Source organism: Nansenia antarctica (genome assembly GCF_963989245.1).
Source record: "Nansenia antarctica genome assembly, chromosome: 1".
Lineage (NCBI taxonomy): Eukaryota > Metazoa > Chordata > Actinopteri > Argentiniformes > Microstomatidae > Nansenia > Nansenia antarctica.
In genome coordinates, this window is record NC_137674.1 from 93,788,514 (window position 1) to 93,812,843 (window position 24,330).

Genomic DNA, 24,330 nt, shown 5'->3' on the forward strand with positions numbered 1-24,330 from the left:
ATGGTTTTGTTTTTGTTTTGTGTGCGCGTGCGACGCGAGAGTTTTTGCAGGGTGAAAGCTCTGCAGAAGAAAGTAAGCAAGTTGAAACGTTAGCAAATATAATTACTGTGTTCTGACAGAGAAAGTTGGTTCAAATTAGTCGTTATTATTGTGATTAGAAAGTGTCTGATTATAGTTTCATGGTGTGAATAATAGTGTCAAAGAACTAGCAAGCTAGCTCAGAGGTGATGAGATGAGCTAGTCTCCTGCACACATACCAGCTAAAGAGCTAACTGGATGCACTTTATTATTTTACTTAAAGTAGATATACAATCTTTCTTATTCTGCTAGAATTGGGCTTTATGGTAATACCATAATGGTATATTTACAGTACATGGACAGTGGATTGAAGCATTGGAACAAACCCTCACTAATTGGAAATGTCTGTTTTGTGTAGTTGGACATACGATTTTCTTACAGGTGAGAGAGTAAGTAAAGACAGTATCTGACTGCATTGCCCACAGCAACCCAATATTCAATTAGAATGATGTTATGATTTGATATGAATTCAATGTATACCTCTTATTAAATTAGAAATACTCTGGTTGTTATATTTGCCTTTTGGTTGACAGCAAAAGAGGGAGAGAGGAGGATAGAGAGGGAGAGAAGGAGAGAGAGCAGGATGGTGTCGGCACACGAGAGAGAGAGAGAGAGAGATTAAGAACCAGGTGAGAAAGTGTCAAGACCACATAAGTAGAACCGATGGTTCTTGAGCCTAACGGCCCTTAGGGGGCAGGAGCCTATCTCCTGTTTCTGTAGCGTGAGGCAGCTTGATGTACAAGTACAGTCCCCCCAAGGCAGCAAACACCGGTGTAGATGCATACTGTATGCATAAGTGAGTGTGGTGGTGCTTATGGGGTGTCGCTACGGGACAGGTGTCGCTCTGACTGGGAGGGCAAAATCACAGTATACCCACTAGAAAAAACTAGACTACACCACTGGAACTGCAGTATGAACCCCAGCCTCGGGGCATGTACGGGGGCTCCTTAAGTCGACCCTGACCAGTAGGCCAGTAGAAACGTATATCTGTGCCAGACATGGATGGCACAATGCTCGTCTAGAGGGACATGGGGACTGTTGACTAAGGAGAACAATAGAAGGCCTCACTATCAGCTGCCGCAGTAAGACAGACTGACAGGGCCCACGGACACAAGTCCGGCAAAGGAGAGAGTTAGAGGGGGAGGGAAGGGCCATAAAAACGGTCATTTTCCACATCCATACGCTCTCCCTTTCACCGTTGTGTCCACTCAGATGCCCAGCTCATAGGGTTCATGTTGTCAAAGCAAACAGTAGCTATCTCGAACATTCTCCCTGTCCACCGCGATCTCTGCCCCTGCCTAACAGGGGGGTACATTATGTAGAGAGAGAGAGAGGAGGGGGGGGGGGGGGGGGGGGGGGGGCTTGGGTGCCTGCAAAGCTGTGCTTTACATCCAAAATGTTAGCTGGTGAACACTGCATTAATGAATGTGCCAAGGCCTGCCACCTCATCCTACAAAGAAGAGTAGCCTTCATGAGCATCGCACAATAAACTGCCCCCTCCTTTTTTTTACATATTTCATTGCCTTTACATATTGTATTTTATTGTAATGCCAATGGTATTTGTTGTGTAATAGTTCAAGTGTAATAGTACTTGAATGTACGTTTTTAATTTGTATTGCTATGAATTGTATTGTGTCTCACAACTCCATGTGAGTGGTCCTCAACTTTTTAATGCACCTTTTGTTGCTGTTCTTTATACCATACCTGTTTGTTGAGGAGTGACACATAAATAAAGATATATCTATTTATCTATCTATCCAATGTCTAACATTTAGATGGTGGCCACAGAGATAATACGCTTAAAGGAGGTTATTGGAAACGGAATTCTTCTGGAAATAGGGGTGAACTCTCTTGGGTATTTGTGTATTATGTTTTGAACAGAACAACCTCTCCATCTGAGTATTCCAGTACTGTGCAAAAGCAGAAGCAGGCTAATGTGTTGACCACATACTGAGACTGGTAAGCTAATTGGCAAGTTGTGTCACCGCCAGCATGGCGCATATTATAATTTTCGATAAATTGGGTCATTCTGCACTCTAAGAGCGCATGTTGTAAATGTATAATTTGAGGCCACACAGATGGAATTGTATGCAAATGTATTGGCATCTAAACAATTCAAAAAGGCACTAGTGAGTTGTGTGGGAGTTAACTGCTGTTCAGGGCCTTTTTTATGAAAGCTATCCACGATATAATTTCACGACTCGGGATAGATAAATAGTTTACCCAGCTCATCTGTGTCCCATTGAGGTGGTAGATGGAGGAAGTTTGTGCATCTCTGAGTCAAAAAGCCACTTTTTAAATGCTTACTCAGGGATTTGGGACAATATTCAAGATATGCATGCATAAATAGCCCATATAAATGGATGCTTAATGAGTCTTCCAGGGGTAATGTCTTATTTAAATCAATGTAGGCCTAATCATCTCACTACACAAGATGTGATGGAAGGATATATCTTTGTAGAAGCTTTGTTGCAAAAGCAAAAAGCAATAGAACCAAGCATAGAACCAAGTGTAACAACGTGGATTACAGCTTTTGTGAGAGACACACATCCGGGTCCTATTGGTCATGAAAAAAGGGCTGACTGACCCATTTAACTTCCAGTTTTCCAATCGCTGCTGCCGGCCAAACCAGTGTATTCCCTCTTAATCCTACAAGATCCTCTTGCATGGATAAGAGCAACATTTGCACTTTACAAGGACCCACCTGTCTACCAGAAATGTTACATTGTCATGTTGTACCTTGGAGATTTGAGAGACAGCAGTGACAGAAGGAGTCACCTATTTACCCCAAAGGTCACACAGTAGGGCTCAACGTGTTTGTACCACTTGTGTAAATCCATAACATTAATGCAAGTTATCAAGATCTAGAGTTTTTTTTTATGTTTGTTAGTACTTAACTACACATACTGTGTACTACACAGTAATAACTATTTTATAAATGTATTAGAGCCATTACATTATATTGGGCTATTTCAATACAAAGTGAAGCAACTACCGCCCACACTGAAATAATCCACGATGATATCATAGAAAAAAGGCCTCTGTGACAGCAACACAAAGTATCATTGTTTCTACGTTAATATCAGCCGTGTGTGAGGACAAGTCAAGTGTATAGACATTCTGATGATCATAGGCCAATCTCCCCACACCCACCGGCTGCAACCCAGCAGATGACTCCGCAGCATGCAGAGCCCTACACTGTGTCTAATTGATCAGACCAAGAGAGCAATCCTTGCCTCTTCTTAAAGTTAGTCGTCAGTATAGGCCTAGGAACGTGGGAGGGAATAATGCTGTTTCTCAGACATGTGTCTGACAGGAAGGAACCCAGTCTTATTTCAGGGAGAACCCTTTTAAGTGCTTTAATTTCTATATCGGCAATCAATGTGCTGAGTAAATCGATTGAGTGTTACAACCTATTCCGAGAATACAAAACAACGCTATTGAAGCCATATGGATTTGAGTACAATGTCTGGCTGTTTACTGCTGTATAACGAAGTGCAGTAAAAATATCTTAACACTACTTAAAACACTATTTAATGAGATGACAGGTATTTTTTGCTACTGCTATAACCAAAGCTGTCAGTCTTCATAAATGTAATACACTGGCCATATTTTAGCTGATTATCACCTCTTTGTATTTGAGTTTATGTTAATGACAAACTATTTGTGGAAAGTGGAAATTGGAAAAGAGGCCCATTTCCACAATGTATCTCGAAACTGCCATTCATTTCTAATGCTGCAAATATTTTAATCACAATTGACTAATACCTTTTTCATTGGCAAGAGAGAAACATCAAGAAGTTGCACATGGACAGAAAAAAAGGAAACGTGTTTCTCATTTATTACTCCAGTTCTACCCAGTGTACCCTCTGCATACAAATGTTCCCCTGAGGTCTGCTACTAAACTTAGCATAAGTTACATTGTTACACTAAAGCCTGTCTGGGTTATACTGCAGTGCTCTTGTTCCACTGGCTGAACCTGATTTAGCTGCATTGGCCCTATCAATACAAAAATGGACAATAAACTAAGAAATATTGAGCTGCTAACCTGTGAAAAGTTGCTTGACCTCTATGCTCATAGCGAGACTGTATGGACTAGATTTACAGAAAGAGCTCAGGGTGAAAAGGGATTAGGATAATTACAGTTATTATATTCTCAATATTAACACTATCTGGGGCCTCATTTCAGCTTTTGACAGCTAAATTAAAAACATGCTCGACTGACATGACCCCGACGATTGATCCCTTTTCCCTGTGTGTGCCTGGTTGCTCGTCTTCCATAAGACACACCGCGCTTCACACTACCCCTCAGAGTGTGAACTGTTTGTTTGAATTGGCCGATGGGGATCCACATGTTCTGCACCACTGGGAATGATCTTTGTGCCTGTCCAGACAGGTACGATTCAAGTGGTGAGGTGACATCTCTTCTATCTCTGGGAGAGGAGCTGGTAGTAGAGCTCCCATGTGCCTTTTCGCTGGGGGAACACTGGGGGAACGCCTGCGCTGTAAACTTCCAGAACTCCCCAGATACTGATCCCTTATGATATGGTAACTGGGTTTGTGATGTTGTTTACTGCTGAGCTCCAACTACTTACAGCTTGTTTTGTGAGCCTGCTTATTGCTAACAATGTAAAGTAGTGTTATAGTTAACTAGGTAGCAGTGGGGAATACTCACCGAAACCATTGCCTTGCTGTATTTTGGCTTGACCAGCGATTGTGTGTTGTGATTCTCAACAACGTTGAAGCGTACTTCCGTGTTTCAAAATAAAAGTCTGAACATTTTGATTGGTTGCCGACATGCTGACCAAATGATCAGATTGTGTCACATATATTAGATTCTAAATAAATCTACTGTGACACTTGACACACAGGTGGAATACCAGCACACTTAACATCAGCTAAAATCACAAAGTATAAAATGCTAATCTACCAGTAGACTATTGTGTGCAGAAGAAGAGCTGAGAGACTGCTTACCGTGAGCGGGATCAGGGGGTCCGAACTCCAGATTGTATCTCAGGATGTAAAAATTATTCCACACATACAGCTGGTTATCTCTGGGATTGTAATCCACAGCTGCAATATACTGGTACTGATTGGGAAAGTGGATATCCACGAACTCTCCACGGTTCTGTTTAGTATTGTAAATGTAATCTATCAGGCTTTTGCTGACTTCACTCTCGTTATCTTCGTATGTGGACCTAACGACATAGAGTACTCCACAGATCATGAAGGCGTTGGAAGCAGATCGCTTGTCATAAGTCGTCTCCCATGTGGCCTCGAAGCGTAGGGTGTAAGGGTTCAACTGGCTGATAACCATCATGCCGTTGTTCTGTTCGGTAGCATAGATCACCCAGAGGCCGTTCTCATCCACAGCCAGGTCTATGTCCGTTTTCCCGCCCCACTTGTAGGGTGACGTGTCATGATAGTTGGCGTTATTGATGATGGCCTCACCACTTTTGATTCTGGTCCGTAGATCAAACTTTACAATGTTGCGGGTCCTCTCCTTGTTGAAAAAGACAGCCCCGTCATACACCACAAATCCAGTCCCGTCCACCCTGTGGGGAAGCTTGTATGTGATGGTTTGTCGGGCGTTTTGGAAGTCGCCGAGGGAAGAGTACTCAATGAGAGTGTCTGTCCGGTAAGGAGTCCAGGGCATGAAGTAGATTTTGTCGCCGGCCTGTAGCGGGTCTTTGCACCATGACCCGGCTTGCTGCTCCGCTTCAAAGAGAAAGGAAGGATCGCCGACAGCTTTCAGAGTCCCAGGACAAACAAAAACTAGTGATGGGGAAGAGTAGAACAAGAAACAGATTTAAGTTAACAAAATCCAAACCAAATGCCGTAAAATAGCAACAGACAATTTTAAAATATATCTATTGTTGTCCATTTTGTTTTTACGGGTTGTCCAGGAAGAGTGGGGGACAAACACACATTGAAAGTGGCTGAAAGACGACTACAGCTATAGCCAATATTCACAAGCAGTATGGGGAGTTTGGTTTTGTGCATAGAAAGAAAAAAAGGAAAAGGAAAATTGTTAGGAAAGCATAATATGTATAATATATGAAGTCATAACGTTGATTATAATAATTGTCTGAAACAAAAGAAGCCTTGCCTCTTAGACATCTACTGTTGGGGAATAGAAAACAAATGAGAATGAGGGGATAATAAGAACAGAACAAAAAAATCAAAAACAATTATACGTCCTGTAAACAAAAATCAGCCAAACTAAAAGTCACTTGGCGACAGACGGGAGGTTACAAGAGCAGTTACAAGAGTCAGCAGGTCTGCAAATGTGTGTTCTCTGAGATGTTTGTCACTTACACCACCTCTCTGCCATTTACACCTGAGAGGCTTGTCGTTACGAAGTGGTGCAAATGTCACAACCATTAAAGTTTAAATACATTTAAGTGAGGGGTCTCTTGAGGTGTTTCTGTGTTGTTGCTCTGAGCATAGGCATAACAATCAACAGAGAAAAGAGCAGCAAGTGGCAAGGTGGGGAGGGGGAGAGGGGGCTAAGAGAGAAAAGACTGTAGATTTAAAAAGGGCCAAAAAATACTGTTACCATGGCATGCTAGGAAGAGGGGGGGTGGAAGCCAAGCAATATGAAATTGCAAAAGCACCCAGGGGTATACGGGGAGAAAAACCCTATGGACTCCAGCCAATACAGGGGTACAGGAAGAGAACCCCTATGGACTCCAGCCAATGCGCCCCCCACTTATATATTAGATTCTCTAGTGTGCTAGCTATATCATCTCTTTTAAAATCTAACTCTCCTCATTGCAGTTTATTGACCTTTACAACTACAGGGGACATATTGGAGCTACTGCCTGCTAAGGGTTTGGACACCATAGTCGGGGGGGAGGAAGGTTTACAACCATATGCCACAAAACAAGGAGCTACAGTTTGGATTGTGTCAGTTATTTACCTTTTTGCTCCACTTCTATTTTGAGCGTTGGAAGAGAGAACGAAAGGGGTGGAAGGAAAATAGATTAATATGAATATTTCCGTGTCATCTCTACGGTTACATATGCAGTTGTACAATGTAATGAGACATGGACAAAGACAGGAAGACCTATTTTTGGGAAATGAAAGAGAGATGAAAGAGCATATACAGCAGGCAATCCCCTATCTCAAGGGAAGGATTCAGGTTAAGACAGGAAAAGTTGTCCACATGGACAAAGTATGGAATCATGACCATGTGTTAAGATTGGTTTACAGCAAGTCTGTTGATAACCTTTGGAATGGAGCTTGTATGTATTGGCTTCACATTCCATTTATACTCAGGTCAACTGCTACATTTCAGAATGTAGTAAGTATTCTTATATTGAAAGTATTCAATATATTGTAAATGCAAGCAAGTGAATTAGAATCAAGTCACTTCTTGTTCCAGTCCTCGTGAAGGCAAATGTTGCAGAAATGAATAGATTGTATTTTAAGCTGTACTAATTTGCCAGAAAATGATAAATCAAAGTTTGATTGTCTTGAATTAAGTACCAAACCACCCACTTGGCACCTCTAGCAAGCTAATTGCATTTCCTTGCTAGATTCTGTTTAACTGTTTTTTTATGCACTCAAAACATGATTTAGTCTATTTGTGTTTGGAGAGAACCGGCAAAAGCATACAATCTCTAATCCAGGCTGATCCAGGGCCTGCAAGTGTTGTTTTTTTACATTTACAGTATATGTTTAACAAATAACATTAACTTGATGCCGTATGAAAATATACCTGACATCTCTGTGATTTCTGATGAGGAACAGACCATAAACCAAGCCTAACGCAAGTTAAAGATAACAGCAAAGATATTTCATTTATACTATGCATGTCAAAATATTTCCTTAACTATTTACATCAATGTCAGGCAAAAGAGTCAGTACGTTGTTCTTTGAAAAACAATCTGTCAATCATGTATACACCACAACCACAAACACACCATACACTCACAGATGGTTTGAGCAGCATTGAACAGACATATTAGTAGACTTAATATCAATAAACCAACATAGGTCTAATGTAAATCATATAATTAATAGTTATCAATGACAGGCTGTAATACTCAGATGCAATATACCTGTCATGGGTAACATCTTACAGGTTACCTTTATGAAGGCTCTATAAGTTGATGTTATAAGCATGTGTTAATTTATGAACAAAGCATCAATACCAGTGTAGCCACACACAAGCTCATTATTTCTCATGCACCTACCTACTACTTCATTTGAACCAATGAGTTAAAACAGTTTAAAATTACTTACCTATAAACACACAATTAAGAGTCAATACACTCCATATACACCTTTAATAAAGGCAACTTTTGAATGTGATACCCAGACATGATTCTGTACATTAAAAAAAAAAAAGGGTTCTAAAAGGATTCTGTGGTTTTGTCCCCAGTAGGGGAAGCCTTAACCCTTTTGGGTTACACATAGGGTTCTACTTAAGAAACCTCTGTGGAAGGAGTTCAACATGGAACCCAAAAGGATTCTACATTGAACCCAGAAAAAGGTTCTTCACAGGGACAAATGAAGAACCCTTTTTTTTCTAAGAGTGCAGGTTTACAGAATGAGATTTGAGTGATACAACATCTATACCTGTTTCATGGAGGCTCTAAGGTCCCTATGCGTTGGTGATTTCAAATGTTTGCACTTAATACCAACTTATAGTGCAGCACCTGCTGGCAATGACTGTAGGCAACACAGGTGCAGAAAAAACAACAGCCACTGACTAACTAACCAAATTATTTAATAATAAAAAAACACTTATTTATTTTCCCTCACCATATAGAGGAAGTAAATCGTGACGTTAGAATTATAAGGTTCTATCTCCATTTTTGTCAAAATTGATTTTTTTACATAATCTGATCCATCAGGTGTTTATTAATGCCTGTGTGGTGTTATTTTTAAAATGTTGACATTTTTGAGTTAGTAATTAATAAAATACAAAGGTTCCATCTCACAAAACATGATAATGGAATGTAAAAACTTTAATGCTCAATATCTCTGAACTACCCTAAATGGAGATAGAACCTTATAATTCTAAGCTCACGAAATAATCAATTGTAATATACATATATATATATTATTTTAGTTTTTTCGTCTAGTAGTCTATAGTTACAAAAGAAGGCTGAAGCGGTTTACACATACAGAACATGTTTTGACAATGTTTCTAACATGCATGAAGTTCCAGTGTAAACAATGCACTATAATATGAGCTTCAGATAATAGACCCTCGCAACTGTTGGATTGACTCACTGTAGCCTCCGGTATCAAATCCTCAGAATTGTACTGTACCCTTGAAAGCCTGATTAGCCAGTTCATGAGTCTGAGGAAAGTTTTTAGGAAAGTCAAACACATAAATGTGAGTCAAGACATTCAAATAATGTTATCAGCTATACATTATCTACCTGGATTGTTTTTGTTGTTGTTGTTGTTGTTGTTGTTGTTCTTTTTTTACAATAATATGTGATGTTGATACATCTACGCTTAATCTAAGGCCTGCAATTAGAAAGTATGAATAGCAAAACAAATGAATCAATATCAAGAGCAAAAGAGCCTGTCAGTTTCATTGGACAGAATATCATTGTGATAGACATTTAGAAATGTCACCAGCTTGAAAAAGTTCTAAACAACACATACAGTATGTTTCAAGAAAAATATGCCCCTCTCAAGTGTCAAGGAAGGAAGTGAAAAGAGAAGGAGAAAGTAAGGGAAACTTCCAAGATCAGAAGTATGAAATCCACTCTGCAGAAAACAAGCGATTCAAGTGCCACGGGATGGTTAGAGAACAAGCAGCAGTCTGTCTACCTAGGAGATGAAAAGCAGAGAAGTAAACCACATTAACAGACAGCAGAGTTCCCAGACACAGCCAGCCAGATAAAAAGAGAAGAGAGAAAATCTGGAAAAGAGAAAGGGACCAGATGGAAGACCCTGAGTCGATGTTAGTGGAAAAGGAAGAGTGATCAAAACCCAGTCAGAGGAGGAACATAATGAGTCAGGGAGCCACGGAGGTTGCCTGCAGATTGCACAAGGGAAGAAGAGAATGAATAGCATTTGAAAGTGCAGCATTCAAACAAGACACTCCCCCCCCTCCCACAAATCCCCACAACTATTATCACCAGACATTACACACATTACGACTATAGCGTTGGGGATGTCCATGTTTGTTTGTGGACTATTTGAGGATATAGACCTTATTAATAATAGTTATGTTGTTCTTGATGTAATTACTCTACTTTAACCCCAACAAACAACACATTTAAGACTCCTCTGAATAACATGTACTTTTAAAAGTGACTACACTGGTGCATTGTCTGCACTCCCTTGCCTCAGATGTCTGCTGTCTACCATACAGACTCCATCAATGGCTCCAGCATAGGGCAGAAATTCAATTGGTCAAATAATGTCAACTCGAAATAACATAATGGGACAAAACAAACTAGATTACTAATGAGTTACAGTACAGTAACAAACAGAAAAAGTTTGGCCATTTTCTTAATTGTTTTTAAATGCAATTGAACATTAACCAAAGCATTATTTAATTGGCCTGAATATACAAAATAAATATGTCTGTTGTGGCATCAGGAGGGTAGCCAAGATAGCAGGCGATGACATTAAACAAAATGAGGTCTGATTGCTTTGGAAGCCAGTTAGCATAAGTTTGCATGTCTCTGCATTTTTATAATGCGGCATAGCAACAGCCGTGACGTATCTTTGTCTCACCATTTCGATACAGTATGCAAAGAATGAGCTTAATGTCGCTCTGTTTCAAGACAATTAATGCAGCCGATTCAGAGGGCTACTGGATGCCAGGTGAAGGCCACATTTCCACCCACTGCCTGAACACAGAGATAATGGGCCTAATGAGGATAGCGCTCGACATTAACCAAATTAGAACAGAGGCAAAGCACCAGGTAGAACTAAGAAATATAGGTTGTACATAGGCTATTTGGCTAAGAGACAGATAGGCTACGTGACAGATCCAAGATAGCCAGTTTGATATGAAGGCTTGGACAAGAGCAATGAATAAATGACATGGCACATTACATCAAGCCAGTGGTAAAGATAAAATAACATGTTTGTTTCATTTTGATATAACTGTCAGTTACATTCCATAGAGAGGCTTCAAGGCCTTGGCTGGGTCTAGAATACTTTCTGCGTAGCTGTTGAACAGTTGTCGATTTGTTTAATGGGGGATTAATATGTTGACTTGAAAACACTTTCTTAGACTCATGTCCCATACAAATCCAAGAGATAAATTCATTCAGCTTAAGCAGTACAAAGCTTCAATATCATTATCTTCATAAACACTATATGTGACATGGGCTGGTGAAAAGGTCAGCAATTCTCAAGTTGCGCAAATGACCAAAAAGCCTTTTTTTTGTTCTATCAGCATGTTTTAATGTGCTAAACATGTTAGATGTTTATCTCAGTTAGTACATCCAATGTTTTCTTTTTAGCTGCTAGGTAGTTACCAACGCGATGGTTGCAAATGCTTGTTTTGATTCTGAGCGATTTTCTCCAATTCTCCGTTTGAGGTATAGGCCTACCAACATTCAAATAACCATATCTTCTTCACCTATTTTGAGATTTCAATGTATGACGCATCAGTTGAAAGCTTACAATCTGCACATTTATAATCTGTAAAAAAACTGAAAAATGTGACTGCAACTGGTGAACATGCAAACCACACACTCACTCGAAGGGGTCAAAAAGTGAAAGTGAAACTTATTGTGTCAACAATATCTAGTTTTCGGGTTTTTTCATAACACCAACTTGAAGTTTTAAAGTACCCACTCGATATAATAAACAACAGTTTAACGATCACTAAATACTTTTGTGGATTGAATTTTTGGATTGGATTCACTGTTCTCGTTTGCCGGAGGCTACCTGTAAGTCACTTGTAAACATACTTTCGTTTTAGGTCGTGCTCAAAAGCAAGGACTGTGTGTTCATCTAGTTATGTGGAGTTATGTGTTTTTAGCATGTTGATGTTCTCTCAGCATGTTGTGATAAAATATAAAAACGCAGTTAGACGTTCGTAGCGATGTACCACTGTTAGCCGGCCGCTAGCTGTTAGCCGCTAGCTGTTAGCAGCGTTTGTAGCTGCAGCTGCGTTTAGAGACACTTTTCTCAGATTCAGTGTTTGAGGTGTACCAACATTCAAATATGTTTGTCGTGTTCAATTTTTCACCAATTTCAATGTATGACACATCATTTAAAAGCGTACAATCTGTAGTTTAAGCACATGTAAAAAACTGAAAAATGACTTTGGCTTTTCACCAGCAGCTGTCACAAAATGACCTTGCCCTACTTGGGGACTTTTTCACCAGACGCTGTCACATATGATCTATTCCCCTGGGGAAAGGTGGTTATATCTTTGCGCTGTTGCAGAGGCTTCATAAATCTTGCCCTGTGCAGGCAATTTTCAACAACAGCCTGGCTGTAGCTAAATATTCCATCCTGCAAAGTGGATTAGGTTGCATTTGATACTTCAGAAAAGTCTAACTTGAGCAGAGTCGCCGGTCACTGCTAGTTTGTTTGTGTCTGTGTGGGGAAAGACATGGGGTTGGTGGGGGGAAATAAAACAAAACACGGCACTGCCCAAAGGATCACGGTCTAACAACTGGCTAGCTGGGCTTGGGAGTGGAAGGGAGGGCTGGACTGGGGGAACACTAATAACTTACCGGGGCAGTTGCGATACGACACATTCTGTGTTCTCGGTCCTACGCTTGGCGGGCATGGACCTTACGGAAATTGAGAAGCAAAAAGATGGGACTACATACACGCATGCTACGTATCACCAAAAGTGTAGGGAGGGTCTGCTTGGCAAGTTTTTATTATAAAAAATTAAGATAACCATAAAAAAAAGAAAAACAAGTTGGGGTTCTTTAAACATGTTCAGGAGGTGCGAATGCTTCCATGTAGCAAAAAGGGGCCAGTGCCAAATAAAACCGTGGGTGTAGGTATGCAGCGAATGCCAGGGTGTCTACAGTACCATCAGGTTAATCCTATCATTAACGTCTGAGGTTAAACAGCAAGAGATGGATCAATAGTGTCTATAAATTTGAGATAAGGAGAGCCACCCCTTGAAAATGAATACTGAGAATGACTTTCAGCTCAGAAATAATTAATTTGTCTCTGATGTTCGTTCTCAGTTAGTTTAATTCTTAATACTCATCATTGCACAATTAATTATTAATTGCAGGTCCTCAAAGCCTTGAAGAGGTCAACCTTAAACGTGTAATGAGGTTCACTCCTTAATGATGTTCACTTAGATATTCAGATTGAACACTCAAGGAGAACAGCTAGGGGGGAAACATTTGGTAGCATATGAATAAAGTTGTAAAGATGTAATGCTACCTGTATAATATTGTACAAAATCATAGATCATAGGATATAAGGTTGAGCTTAGCCACCAATGAACAGCTCAAAAACATTAGTAAGCCATTTCAAGAGGTGGGTAATGACTAGTTACTGTATCTACTAATCACTTGTGCAGCAATCATTCAAGCACTATCTATTTTTAAAAAAATAGAGTTTATTGAGTTTTATTCAGAAAAATGTATTTTTCATCAATAATTTTTCAAGCCAAAATATTGCAATGCAATGGATTCGGTGAGTAATCCACTAGTTAGTGTAGAGTAGTGGGGTTTACTCACCGAATCCATTGCATTGCAATGTTTTGCTTTGACTAGCGAGTGTGTCATTGATTGAACAACGTTGACATTTTATTTTCGTTTTTCAGAATAAAAGTCTGAACATTTTGATTGGTTGGCGACTTGTTCCCGGTTTCACCAGCTGCTGTCACATTGAATCACATGTTGTTCAGAATGTGCATTGAGCCATTGATTGGTATGAGCATTGGTGGTATTTTTCTCGGATATGATTCCTAAGAGTTAGTTACGTGAGTTGCATCTATGTGATGGAAAGAAATGACCGGCCTCTGCATGGTCCATTGAGGGGACCAATGAAATACAATACAGTAGTGAAAGAGAGAGAGGGGATTTTAAATTCATGTTGGAAGCGTCAAACTTACTGTAGGGAACACACTCATACTGGACCTCCAGGTATTTGTAAGTTCCTGGGCAGGGGTCCGGGAAGACGTCAGAACCTGTGATCACTATGCACTGGGTTCGGTTGTTGCACCTAGAAAAAAACAGAGCAGATATTTAGTACAAATCTTTACCACAACAGTGAAATATTTCACCATATACCATGTCCCAATAATCAATAACAATAAGCAAAAAAAACATAAAATACATTGTTCAGTGAGTTGTCAATAGCTCATGAAAAGAGAGGCAGAGAATTGTAAAAAAAAATGCAGATAGAACAGTGGTAAGAAGACAACGACTAATAACATAATGTCCTCCATACAAACCACCCACACACACACCATGCAGGCAAAGATGACATGTTATAATTGTATTCTTCGAATAGAATGGTCTATTAATATACCATGTACCAATATTATTCAGTTTCTCAACAATATAATGCCAAGGTCAACTTGACTCAAGGCTTGGGTATTGTCTCTTTTGTAGCATTTATGTGACACTGTCAACACGTATACTTGTGTGCTACTCCATACTCCATGGCCATACACATGTTTTTCTCAATAACACCTTGGAATCAAAATTATAATCAGAAATATTGAATCTGAATGGATTCAATAATACACATACCCAATAAAAACCCTCTAAATGTTCCACATGAACTTGCCTACAACATTGTATTTGTGTAGTTGTGCAGCATTACCCTTTGGGTCGGCAAGAAAGACAAAAAAACACCCCAGTGTCTTTTTTCCCCTCCTATTTTCTGAACAATGACCTTTCACATTTATGTTACAGACATTTTAATTGAAGCAGAAGTGTGTTGGGGGTCCTGGGAATTGCAGGTGGCCACCCCTTGCTACACAGGAATCATGATAATGACATCAATACCATCTTGCTAGGGGACTTTGCATTCTATCTGCAGTGCATGGTCCTGAATCAATAACCCTGTTCTGCTGATTTAGCAGGGACTAGAGATAACATTTGTTTCTCTTGTCACAAACCAGTGCACACATTTACAATAGATCATTGAAAATGTATTTCCGTTTGTTTGGTAAGTTGTTGGGGGGAGGGGGGGTGTAAGTTTTTTTTTTTTTTTTTTTACTCCTATGCCTTCCCTGAAATGACATCAGCAGTGCTCTGTCATTAAGTGCTATTAGCATAGTGGATAGTGGATATCATGTTTTCGTTGAGTAGAAATGGACTTAGACTAGTATAATACAGTGGCAGTAGCATGGCCTCTGAATTGTGAACCTCTCCGTTTTTAAATATAAAAGCATTGAACCTTTCTACTTTCTGCAAAGCAGAATTCCCTGACTTGAACAACAGCTCAGTGTTTAAATGAAAAGCCCACTAAATCATGATAACAGTGGGAAGCTGAATTAGCCATTGGGTTTTTTCCTGACCAGGCCTGAAAGCAATTAATCTCTCTCATGTCCTCTTTCTTTCTTTTTTTCTTCCAAGTCAGCATCTATGACAATTCATATAATTCACTGCTCAGATTTTCTTCAAATACATTTTCTTCAAATACATGCATGTTTACTTTGTCAAAAGGAAAACGGTAATTTGTTTTGCTTTCGGCATTAAGTAAAAGCAGTTATAGCTCAGAGTGAAAACCAATTTAAACAGTGTCATGAAACAAAACACCAGCTGTATATTCCCAATGGTCACAGGCAGTAGCAACCAGAGAGAGACATATATATATATAGAGGGGGGGGGGGGGGAGTCCAGAGAGGTGTCTCATAAGGGATTTTACTTTATTAACGACCTTCATGTGTGATAACAGATGAGAAGATCAGCATATTTGTTTGTAGAATTACAGCTGTGGAACTAAAACACACACCTCATGCTGTGCCCATAATGTGGCACTGGCCTCTCTTGGGCGATAAGTATTTCATGAATCTGCAGTGTGAAGCATTTTCCATATTTTATTTGGTCACTTTAATGATGCAAATGTTATTTTCATGCATAAGCATATCATGCTAAAGTCATATGAATTACAGCTCTAACTCAACGATTGCCAGAAGAATGGAGAACTGAATGAGACTAAAACAACACCACAAAGAAAATGCATGGCCCTAATAAGATATAGACCTGTCTGTATTTATCATGCAAATGTGTTTAACATGGAGAGGATGTGTTAAAGAAATAAAATATTCACAATATTCTGTGTCTCAAGGTTACCATACTGTATGTGTGGTACAGATATATTACCCTAATTTTACAACTGGGGAGTAAAGGACCCTGATCTATGGGATTGTGTGACTTGAGTTTGTCTCATTTGTGTTACAGCGGGCATCTCTTGAGACCAATTGAGAAAGCCTTAATGACTCCTCTCTACACCCTTAATAAGAACGTGTTATTTATAAATATTCCAATACCAACCCGTAGGCTTGGTCTTATTTTTTTAAAATAATAAATACATACAAATAATTATTGTTATTATTAAGAAATATCAAATGTGTTTTTTAAGAGTGCATTTATATTGTCTAAAAACTGATTACATGACATGCAGTATGTGCAGTATGTATCAATCAATTACATACGCCATTGCAACTCTAATTTGGTGTAATCGTCACACCATTTATTGCATAGGTTCACTAGCTAATAGAGAGACTATTGTGCAACATTTGTATGGTGTCCTTGTGATCAAATGTATGGCCTCCAATTAAGTAATCCAGAGTAGAGGGTGCAACTACCTTATTCTTTCACATCCTTTTTTCCACAAACTATTTGTTTTAACCACGGTGAGGTATTCCAAATCTAACCCCATCACATTCCTGACTATTTGGGACAGCCACAATTAGAGATTGTCATAATGAGTGTCATAATGCTGCAAGGATCTGATGCATATCTCATTTTGAAATAAGCACTTGGCTAACAGCAGGAAGTGTCTGATAAGACGCCAACAAGGTGTAACTGATAGCACTGCAATTTAACCTTTAACATTTAGATCATAGAGCATGTCAAAGGAATAATTGGACAAAGAGATAATTTAATAATAAATTACCTGGAGTAAGAAACATGTTCTGCATAGAGAGATTACAGTAATACATCATAATATACTAGCTTTCCTCATGCTAGAGTGTGTTTTTGTTTCACTGCTTACTTTCAGAATCTATTGCTGCTTTTTAGCTTTCACAAGACCCATTCAGACCCGATGAAATTCATAAACAAACTGTGTATTGATAAATGGGACCAAAAACAATCCTCATAGTGAAGTAGAAGAGAGAGCCGACGTGACTGAGTAGAGCGCCACACAAAATAGGACAATTTACTTCTTCGAACTCCCACTTTGAATTTCAATCGAATTAGAGTCTGTTAAACTCAGAGTGACCCGTCTAGCTCCATTTCATCTGAAATGCTGATGAGGTTCATGGCACAATTATCAAGGCAGACATCCCACTCTTGCGGGTGTCCTGCTGATACTGGAGCCCATTGAAAATTTTAATAATTTCCACCGCCACACAAAAGAGTCCAAAGGGTAGAAAATGCAACAAATATACCCCTCCCCACATATCCCAAATGCCAGTACATTTAGACATGTTTTTTTTTCCAAGGGGTGGTCTAACAAGGTTTCAGGAAATTGGTGGGAAAATTAACTGTTAGCATTCAACAACCACTTTCAACTACGTTCAACCAAATAGCCGTGGCTAAACATCCTATGAACTGTAAACTGTCACATGCTTATGTTTCTGGTGTGTTTCTATGAGTGCAGCCAAAGCAACTGATGAAGGGTTAGTTCCTTTCATAAGTCAGGAGAAGCGAGCAAGTCTGAGCAATTCTTGTAGCTTTACCTAAACCAGTGAAATAGTATTGTGTTGCACAGGGAGCATACTGTAGTCCAACATTGTGGTTTTAGTGGGGAATGCAAAATGCCTCTGTAGAAACTCTCTCCTCCAATGGGTATTGATAATCAATTCATACAACAGCCATGATATTCAGACAGACGCAACTGAATTTAGAGACAACATACTGTATAGCGTACGCGTCTGGTCATTAGTTTGTATTTACAACTTAATCTACCGGTATTAAGTAATATCTCAGAAGACAAACAATATCTGTATTTGCTTGTTATTCTTTAGGTGTTTTATAACAGTAACTATTGTTCTAATTTAAAATATAGATAAGATATAGATATAGATAATCCACTATTGAACTGAAATCCACTACTGGTTCTGCAAACCCAAATGTATCTGGATCTATGAAATCTTAATCTGGGACTTTAAATAAATACTAACATGATATGGACAGCAGGGAAGTACAGGGCTGTGTGCTGTCAGGTGTAAGATAGAGGTCCTTAGAGAGCTCTGCAAGCACTTCTGTCACTGATATAAATAGTGTAAGCACAGAGCATTATTACATGGTCAAGACCTGATAGACATTTCTACTTTTGTTCCCTTGTATTTTCTCTAAGAACATCTTAAATAAGAACATACTCAAAAACTATAAATCACTGAAATACTGGTGGTGAACTCAAATGACCATTTTCATAGTTCTATAGTAACATGGCTTTTGGAATAATAATAATCATCCCAAACACTCACTGACTTCTATCTCCTCAATGAATATCCCTGTTCTCATTACAGACTCATCTACATTGATCATTCTTGTTATTGATATGTTCTTCCAAAACACATGATCCACAGACCAGGCTGGAGTAGGCCATGTTGTGTTACAACGGTCGATGACGTGGCTATTGAATATTTACAATGAACCTCATTAATCAAGAAGAGATCATTGGGGTCGTGTCTTCATTTGTTTACCCATGCATGGTCATTTCTTACAATTTGATTAATCTAGGTATGCTAGTAAAATATGGATCATTATTCAGTGTCCTCATAACCATTGGTAGTGACAGTAGTAGTAATAGCAGTAATAGCAGTAGTAGTAGTAGTAGTAGTAGTAGTAGTAGTAGTAGTAGTAGTAGTAGTAGTAACAGTAGTAGTAGTAGTAGTAGTAGTAGTAGTAATAGTAGTAGTAGTAGTAGTAGTAGTAGTAGTAGTAGTAGTAGTAGTAATAGTAATAGTAACAGTAGTAGTAGTAGTAGTAGTAGTAGTAGTAGTAGTAGTAGTAGTAGTAGTAGTAGTAGTAGTAGTAATAGTAATAGTAATAGTAGTAGTAGTAGTAGTAGTAGTAGTAGTAGCAGTAGCAGTAGCAGTAGTAGTAGTAGTAGTAGTAGTAGTAGTAGTAGTAGTAGTAGTAGTAGTAGTAGTAGTAGTAGTAGTAGTAGTAGTAGTAGTAGTAGTAGTAGTAGTAGTAATATGATATCAGTATTTCTATCAATGACATGATTATTAAAAACTGTTCACCAATGCAGTTTCACATCTGTCAGGGAGGGGTCCCTGTGAAACATTCCTGTACAGATTATCACCCACTTGAGCCAACTAATTGCTTGCAGCTGAACATTCTAATTGAGCCACAGCAGTCTTAGGGCTATTTACATAGAATAATTGTGCTCATATAATAAGCCGACCAGATATAAAAACAACTTCTAGTGCCAACAAGATCTATCAAACTCATCGGCGCCTCGACGTAATTCTCTACTCTTCTGGACCATAGCCGTTCATGATGTTGTTGACTGTGCTTTCTTGTCTCAGATTAGAAGACAGAAACCATCATAGAAACAATTGTCTATTCCTAAATGCATGGTGGAGTCATCAATTATAAGAGAGAGAATTCTGTATATATTTTTTTCCCGTATCCTACAGTATGCAGTTGGCCCACATATGGAAAACTTTAGCTCGGTTAAAAAGGGCAGAGCACAGGACCCAGTTTTGACTTGTCCTCGTGGCTTATTAAAAAGTTTGCATTCCAAAACCCAGGAAAGTTCATTATGTGTTTTGAAGATAATTGATTTTGGCAGCTAAGGCGTTAGAATGTATTTCCCAATTCAGTCTATTTCTATAAATATACAGAAAGAGTATTTAATTAAATTCATGTGTGATCTTGGGGTGCAAACTCAAGTTGTTTCTAATGTAAGACACTATTGCTTTGCTTTGATGCATTGATTAGTTAGGCATACAATATGGTTTCATTATGTAAAGACTAGATAAAAAAACATACTGGGTCAATCATAATTTGAAATGCACATGTTTTGGCTTTCACATAACTCCACGCATGGATGCATATGGAAGATTTGCAAAAATCAAAAGAAGTTAGTAGTTGGCCCATAATGAATATAGTTAAAGAGAAAAGGGATAGAAGTCATAATAGGGCTAATACAGGCTTATACAACACACACGCAAACATCCTCATTTAAATTGTGAATAGAAAAGAATAACAGATAAAAGCAACCAAAGGTTGTCTATGGATTTGTTAATGGACTGTGGCCAGGATATTCAAACTTGAAACAAAGGAGGAGATACGGAGGGTCAAAAACACAAGGCACTATGTCCAGAGTCTCTCAGGAAAGAGGGTATGAGTCAGCTATTTGACTTCATCAAATACGGCTTGACAATAACCCCCCTGAATACAACGGCTATGCTGTTTTATTTCATTATTTCTTATTTCCCAAGACAAATCGCTCCAGTTGCTGACAGCCATATATGATCCAATATCTTTGGCGGTGACGCTCGTACGTCATCCTATCCCATGCACTTTGGCTCAGGGCCCTGTGTGACAAGACCTCATGTCAAATAAATACAGCATTGCTACTGGTTCCCCTACTGGTGTGTGTGTGTAAGGAATTAGTAGATTTAGATTTTGGAAATCTGTGTACGGTACTGTGATGGGAATGGTGATTCTGGTTGATGAATAAGTCACATGATGCATTGGTATTCGGTTGTTAAGTCGTGACGTGTTTCCGGGTCCAAAGTTGGCTGAGGCGCTGTCTTTCGAAATGCCTCAGTAATAATAATAATTCATTATATTTATATAGCACTTTTCCGAGGCTCAAAGACGCTGACAAATATGGGAAAAACGGGAAAGTGCTGTGTCCCTTGTTGTATGAATAGATCTGAGTCTAAATAAAAGATTGAACTGTCATTCTACCGCTGTAGTACACTGGTACTCTGGTGGAGGGAATTTCTGGTTTGGACCCGGAAATTGCTAAACGTCACGTTTGACGTCAGACTTAACAACCGAATTACAGTTGTCAGACTGTTAGTTCTAGAATGCTCGGCCTTTGTCTCTCAGGTAACAGACGGTCCACAGAAGGATTTGTTCTTAGGCCAAGCTGCTGGGGCCATTCCTATACTCAGCATGGTAAACACCCTAACCTTGGAGGGGGCACCTGCTGCCCATGTGCTAATACAGAGAGCAAGAGGGGGGGGGGGGGGGGGGGGTTAAGCGAGATCATTAGATTTGCTGTCTCTGGTACTTTTCCACTGCTTCTATTTTAGCTTCAAACTGAGGTCCGACCGGAATTGTGCTCCGCAAGAGATCCTCTCCCTGTTTTGCAATATGCTGTATCGCTCCATTGTATTCAATTATTGAAAGACATCACAATCTGATTTCATCTTTTTTCTTTTGAACATCAAACCTGAACCCTAACAATTCCTAACAATGACTAAACCCTGCTGTAGTCTGCTCTAAGACAGGGGGCAACTAGAAGAAGTGGCATATCCAGTGGTCATTCGTGCTAAGATGTCTGACCTTCATTTGTCAATATGATTTGCTAAAGGAAGCAGAGAGAGGAGAAATCTTAATGTTAAGCAAATGTGGTTGAGTAATGTTTGGGTAAACAAGGTAATTTGCCTGAAATTATATTACTGCCAACTGAATATCAATATCAGTGATTCTGAAAAGGTTCTATAATCCATTTGGCCATATCATAGTGGATTACACCATGAAAGACAACAGGTGTAGAAGAGCACAATAGGCCATGTCATGTTGTTTACCTTTGAGACATGATCTTGTAGGCATCTGGGAGGTAGCAGTTGATGTTCTCCATTTGGAAGGGGTCGGCGTCGCAGATCTTGTCGTCTGTTCGCCCGTAGTTGGCGCTTTCAATCATGATGACATCACTTCCTGGACAGCGCAGATCGATAGGATAACCCTCACAAGACAGCTCCCTCCTCACTAAGCCGAACGGCAGGGCAGCCCGGCTAAACCCTGGGGGGGAAGAGGAGTCTTCTATGAGTACAACAGAAAATCAAAGAGAGAAATGTAGCCGCTCTGATAAAGACCATGTGGAGGAGAGGGAAGGAGGGAAAATACACGCTGGACATGATTTCCGAAAGGCTCTAGACTGGAAAAATGTCTACAAACCAGAATACGTGCTTGGCTATCATGAGAAGGATGCATGGCATCAACTACTAAAGCACATACCAACAATATTCAATAGTTTCAGAACAGAAGTTCAATAGTTTCCTATGTGAAGTATGATTTTCCAAAGGTTTATTTAGTTTCTCATCTCCCTACTGACAGACTTCAGCAAAGCTTACTCAGCATTGATGCAATTTGATATATTTAATATAAACACCCCGAAGAAGGCTATTGGGCTGAAACGTTGGTGGTGAATAAATGTTACAGCTATGACAGAAGAGCGTTACTTTCAATGTTACGGTACATGTGGGAATACGGTACATGTGGGAAAACTAGGGTTAGGGTTAGGTGCTAGGGTTAGGGTTAGGGTTTAGGGTTAGGGTTAGGGTTAGACATGCCAGCATGTACCAAGTCGACGTAGCACTTAACCCTAACCCTAGTTTTCCCACATGTACCGTATTCCCACATGTACCGTAACATATATATATATATGTATATATATATATATATATATATATATCCATATTAGTATGTCTATGAACCAGTTGAATGACTGACTCTCCAATAAACAGTCTAAAGGAGGGTGAAGCCACAATCAAAACCCAAATCTTTGAGATGCACTGTATCACTCAATGATCCTAACCTGATACCATGACAAAAACATCTGGATCAATTTGTTTTCACAACACCATTGAAACAGCGGCAAATGAGTTCTCAATGGAAAATATTTCAGTATTGAAATGCGTTTCAATAACATTCTGCCATTGGAATCTCGTGGTTTATTTGCAATCTTTTTTCTATTTTGTGTAATTGAATCAATGTTACAGGGCTGACAATCGAAGGGAAGGCTGGTGGGAGACTGTGGCGGGGGGGCATGTGTGTTCGGGGAGGTGGGGGGAAATCAATATCGTGGCTTTGTGCTCTGCAAATGTGAACACTGCCAAATAGCAGTATATATATATATATATATATATATATATAGGAGCCGTAATCATAAGTACATTGCTCAGTGGAATTAGCCTAATATAAACTCTGCAATACTCACAACCACGGTTTCACAATGATGCCAATTTAGAGTAGAGACACGGCATCTGGCATTTGCTCTACGGAGGAGCACTCTGCCACCCTATGCCCTTGTAAATAATAATGTTGTTAGCTGCAACCCTGTATCTTTGCTGAAGCTGAGGTCGTCTGTGTTTACAGAAGTCTGCCTTCCTAATTAGTCTCTGTTCACAGTCTGGTGGCTTGAAAAATTGAAAAAAAAACGGCATTATTTCTTTTCATACACTCACATTTGTTTGGTAAGATTGGCACTTGGCTGATCCTTTCGTGATATTTTTGATAATCACCCAGAGCCTTTGCCAGTCATGAGTGACATTGTATGTCTATACCTTCCGAGGTAGTAACAGTCTACTACAAAGTGATTATTTTACTCTGGTAAATCTGCCTTTGAGACTAGATTGTTTTCATCCATTGAATGCTTCACCAATTAATAACAACCAATAAGATTACCGTTGTCTGATTTAATACTGTTACACAGAATTAGCTTTCCACATTGTCTCCCTCACTAGAAATGCTATCCCGGTATGTTGTTAAGGAAGATAAATGTCAGTTCAAACTGCCTGATGTCTCACTGTATTTACAAATCAAGTGGTATTGGTAATGCACTCAGTGCTTAACATTAAGACAGGTTGATTGGAGAGTCAACCATGGTTGTATTGCTATGGAATAGGATTAGGATAGTGTCTAGGATAGTGCCTGTAGAGATGTTTTTTTTTTTCATTTTCTCCTGTGTCCACTGGGTCCACTAGACATGAAAAGGGAAAATCATTCAAGTCTGAATCATACTTCAAAGTATTCACTTAATGTTTTCTATACGGTAGAAAAAAAGAATGCTTCAGGTGATGCACATTTCATCAGAGGTATTGGCTCACGAAAAAAACCTAAAGTGAAAAAAAAAATGAAAACATGGCATGCCAGGAACACGATGTTTATGTCAATGCAT

At 39.3% G+C, this 24,330-nt stretch overlaps 1 protein-coding gene across 1 annotated transcript in view; it reads right to left on the reverse strand.

The window, feature by feature from the left end:
• The window catches only part of adgrl2a (adhesion G protein-coupled receptor L2a), a gene marked incomplete at both ends in the record, with an annotated part of 73,734 nt that overhangs the window by 31,736 nt on the left and 17,668 nt on the right, over positions 1-24,330 (reverse strand). The window contains 4 exons of the mRNA XM_080536101.1: positions 5,053-5,853; positions 7,001-7,015; positions 14,108-14,217; positions 21,959-22,172. Of these exons, the coding sequence (XP_080392227.1) occupies positions 5,053-5,853; positions 7,001-7,015; positions 14,108-14,217; positions 21,959-22,172 (1,140 nt within the window). The remainder of the gene's footprint in view (positions 1-5,052; positions 5,854-7,000; positions 7,016-14,107; positions 14,218-21,958; positions 22,173-24,330) is intronic.